The following is a 4,075-nucleotide window of genomic DNA, read 5'->3' on the forward strand; positions in this document are numbered from 1 at the left end:
TGCACTGTACAGAAAAAGTAAAATACGGTTACATGTGCTTAATTCAATCTCTATTGACATTTAATCACAAGGCACAGCAAAATGGTCAGTCCATGAATTCAATGAACGGACATTTATTGGCAAGATAGTGCAGGCTCGACGCTCTGTGGATTAATCATGTCGTTTTTTTCCGCTTGTTTAGGAAAACATTTGCAAACATTTTGCGTGTCTACACTATATAATATGCTAATCCTTCAATAAGCTTCATGAATTCTCTTAAGCTTAGTTAATCAAGTGCTTATCTTTGTACAAATTACATCACAGCAGACGGCCTACATTACGCAAGGTTTGACGTCTTGGTGCATGCTCTGATGATGGTGATGATGGTGATGGTGATGATAATATCCCCCAGCTGAAGGGTGGAACGATGAAATCCCGTTAAAATTCAGCACGAAGTCCTTTCGTTCTCCGACGGGGGATGAATGTGTTGGATAGCGCGATATACCCACTGGGGAAACATATATGCACAATAAACACATTTTGCAAAGTACATCAAATTTAAAATTATGCTGGGTTTATGATAATAATAAAATAGTTTTAATTGATTCTTAACAGCAATAGAATCGCACACACTGTAAAGTTTTATAATCGTTTAGGCCTACATAGACGAATTATTGCTATGGTTTTTATCGTAGGTCTATTATTTTAAATATTTATATTATTCTTACATATATAATTTAAATAAAAAAATCTCTTCTTATAAAAAAAAACAAGAATATTTTTAGATGGAAAAAGGTGTCGAAACTTTTCTGCCCAAATTATAAGATGCATTCAGTTTTAAGATGTAAAACATTTGGTACAATTAAAAGTTAGCCTATTAACTTGACCTTTTTAAGAGTTCCTTTCTGTCACTTTTTCCACTACAGTGTTCATATTCGTTACAGAAATGATTTTCAACAGCTGCTTGCCGGCTGCTTGGTCATGCTTTCTAGATCAAAAGAGTGAGGCAGGTTTTGACGTGTGATATTGACCCCAGTGTGATGTTTAAATCGGAATTTGTACAGAAAATCTGCTTCAACAAAAATGTAATGCACATGAAAAATTATAGCTAATTGCATTCTTAAAAGTTAAGGTTCCTAAACAAATAAGCCATTCTTGACGGGCTTTTTGGTTTTATAAAGAACGTTTAACATCCACAGACATTTTCCGTTGCAGAATATGCTATTGGTAATGGGAAATGTAGTACAGTTTATAAAAATGTAAGAAATAATTGTATGTTTTAAAATATTGTTCTTTGATGTGAATCTTTTTATTTCTAAGAAGTTTTTTACCTGCCATGTCTGTGTTTTCTCTCGCGCTTTGTTGTATATAACCCTGCTCCAGAGAGTAGCTGAAAATGCCTGGATGCTGCCCTGTGGACGCCGAATTGCTCGAGTTGACAGTGGGCTGTTTTAGGTATGGAGAGCTCGATGAAGCCCAGAGAGGAATGCTTTCGGAATACGGCGAGTGGCCTTCATGCGCGCTCGCTATTGCAGGAGAAGACGGAACCGGACTGGTGTTGCTATCTCCGCCGTAATCTCCGTTTCCCGGGACCGGACAGCTGGCCATATAACCATGTCTGGAGCCGGGGGACATGTGAGTGTGATGGTTACTGCTAATTGACTCATATCCATTGCCAGACAGGTCAAGGTTATAGCCACTGCTGTGGGTGGGATGTTGGTAATCAAAGCTCTGAGGTAAAATGGCGGAACCGAACCCAAGGCCGTTCATCATTCGGTACATGGGTTTCATGGCCTGACATTTTCTCCGAAATCCTCGCGGTCTTCGCCGAAATGATCCTTCTTCGAACATAAACTCACTGGTGGGGTCTATAGTCCAATAATGTCCCTTTCCAGGTCGCCCAAGTCCCTTTGGTAGTTTAATGAAACACTCGTTTAGAGACAAATTGTGGCGAACGGAGTTTTTCCAGCCCTGATAAGAGCCCCGGAAAAAGGGGAAGCGCGTTTGCAAGAACTGGTATATCTCACTAAGTGTAAGTCGCTTGCTTGGTGCGCTCTGAATTGCCATCACAATGAGAGCAATGTAAGAATAGGGCGGTTTTTCCGGCCGTCGCAGTCCTGAACTGCTCTTTTTGCTCTTGGACACTACGCCATGGTCCTCCACGCCACCCAACGAGTTCATCAGTCCGGGATGCAGCGCGATGGACGCTGGACTGGTCCTCAATGGGGGCGTCGACCCCAATGCTTCGTGAGAGCTCTCAGTCGTCATCTGTCCCGCGCTGACGTACGAATATTACTCAGCTGCCCAATGACGTTCACAGAAAGATAAAAATACGCAAAACTCCAAAAATATATTTATCTGATAACCAATAACGAGAGTCAGAGCAACAACTTAATACATCTCTTTAAGTACCCTTAAGAAAGTTAACTTAGCTGTCCTCTTTCAGGCGTACTCCTAGAAATTACGCATCAACCGAATCCTTACGAACGTGAGACAATAATACATCCAAGTGATGTGTACTCTTGTGCCATTGAAGTCACGCGTTTTCGTAGTCAATAATAAGTGGTTTTGCTATTGTTCTTTCTTGCATTGCTGGTCCGGGTGGCTGTAATTCCTTTTAGAGAAAGAAACGGAAAGACTGAGTTCGTGCAGATCCCTGAACTAAACAAAACCCGACAGCCAATCACTCAATAACTCCCTGTGCCTTGCGCTCTTGGAATCGCTCCTCCTCTCCGCCTCATCCACCCCTTAAACACGCAGACCCCTGCAAACTCATCTACATCCACAGTCCTCCGCACAATGTCCCTCAATCTGTCAGTATCCTAGCACAAACATCTCTCTCTCTCTCTCTCTCTCTCTCTCTCTCTCTCTGTCTATATTTCTCTCCCTTGCCGTCACTCATCATCGTCATCTGATGGCTTAGACCTACTTATTCTTCTGGATTATTTATTATCAGATTTTTTTAGTCATTCACATTGTAAACAGACTTAAGATTTTTGAAAGGTGTGTGTTGCAGCATGTAAAGATAAAGATAAAATAAATTATCTAGATTTCCACAATAAGGACTTGTGGAAATGGGTTCTGCATATGATGTCACAAAGGAACCATTTTAAATCAAAGATTCTTAAAAACATTTCTTTTTACCTTTTTATGTAAAATCTTTATCCACTACAAATAACCTTTTGTGCAACAGAAAGGATCTGTGAAGGTTGAAAGTTCTTAATGGAACCATGGAGTCTGACAAAGACTTCTTTTTGGAACCTGTATTTTTAGGACAGTATCAACAATTAAAAACAAAATAGCACATTGCAACTTTCTTTTCGTTTCATCGTCAAAGCGAGCATCTCAACATTAAATTACCCTTACAAAAGCTGCTTGACAAAGCCAAAAAGATTTCCATATTTTTTTGCAATATTAAAATGCATGTGTTAGTGAGTCATTGAATGCGAGCGAATGATAAAATGACAGAAACAGAAAGAGGGGGAGAGAGAGAGGAATAAGGAATGCATTTGGCTCGAGTGGAAGCAGGCTGTCTTTGTCGAGAGTGGTTTGGATACCACACACAGCGCGCCAGTATCAGCTTACGGGCCCAGGGCTACAGCACATCCCTCGAGTACAGCGTTCATTAACTAAAGAAAAGCCCAATTAGCCATTTGGACGACGACAGCTTCCGCCAGCAAGGAAGGGTCACAGTCGTCATAGCACGGTGTAAAGGTCATTTATTTATTTTTAAAAAGATGTAAAAATGTGTATAAAATTGTAATTATATTTCAGGGTGACTAACCTATTTCTAAAAACATAAATTAATTGTATTTATTAGATTATAAAAGGCATATTCCTTAAAATAATAAATATTATTAACAGTATGCAGAATTTGTTGACATTGGCCACACAATTAAAATAAAACAATTTATTATGATCTATTATTGGATGAACTAAATAAAATTATTATTGAATAGATTTATATGATAAAATATAGCCTATAAAATATTTAAAACATATATAGAAAAAATGCAAGATTTTGAAAGATGTGACAAGTAGACTAATAATGTGCTATGTTTACTACGTTTTATATTACTGGTTTAGTTTTAGATTT

General features: G+C 38.8%; 1 protein-coding gene across 1 annotated transcript; it reads right to left on the reverse strand.

Annotated features, from left to right (window-relative positions):
- On the reverse strand, positions 1 to 2,645 carry foxf2b (forkhead box F2b). The gene is made up of 2 exons (XM_065256717.2): positions 1,311 to 2,645; positions 1 to 487 (listed from the first exon to the last, which is right to left on the reverse strand). The coding sequence occupies exons 1-2, from the start codon at positions 2,245 to 2,247 to the stop codon at positions 312 to 314; spliced, it is 1,113 nt and encodes a 370-aa protein (XP_065112789.1). The 5' UTR covers positions 2,248 to 2,645; the 3' UTR covers positions 1 to 311.
- Between the last annotated feature and the right edge of the window lie 1,430 nt (positions 2,646 to 4,075).

This window comes from Paramisgurnus dabryanus, chromosome 12 (genome assembly GCF_030506205.2).
Source record: "Paramisgurnus dabryanus chromosome 12, PD_genome_1.1, whole genome shotgun sequence".
Taxonomy (NCBI): domain Eukaryota; kingdom Metazoa; phylum Chordata; class Actinopteri; order Cypriniformes; family Cobitidae; genus Paramisgurnus; species Paramisgurnus dabryanus.

Excerpts from the sequence above, each read along its gene's own strand:
- foxf2b (XM_065256717.2), bottom strand. The coding sequence starts at position 2,247 with ATGACGACTGAGAGCTCTCACGAAGCATTGGGGTCGACGCCCCCATTG. Across the intron at positions 488-1,310 it reads AGAAAACACAGACATGGCAG|TGGGTATATCGCGCTATCCA; the intron begins GTAAAAAACTTC and ends ATGTTTCCCCAG.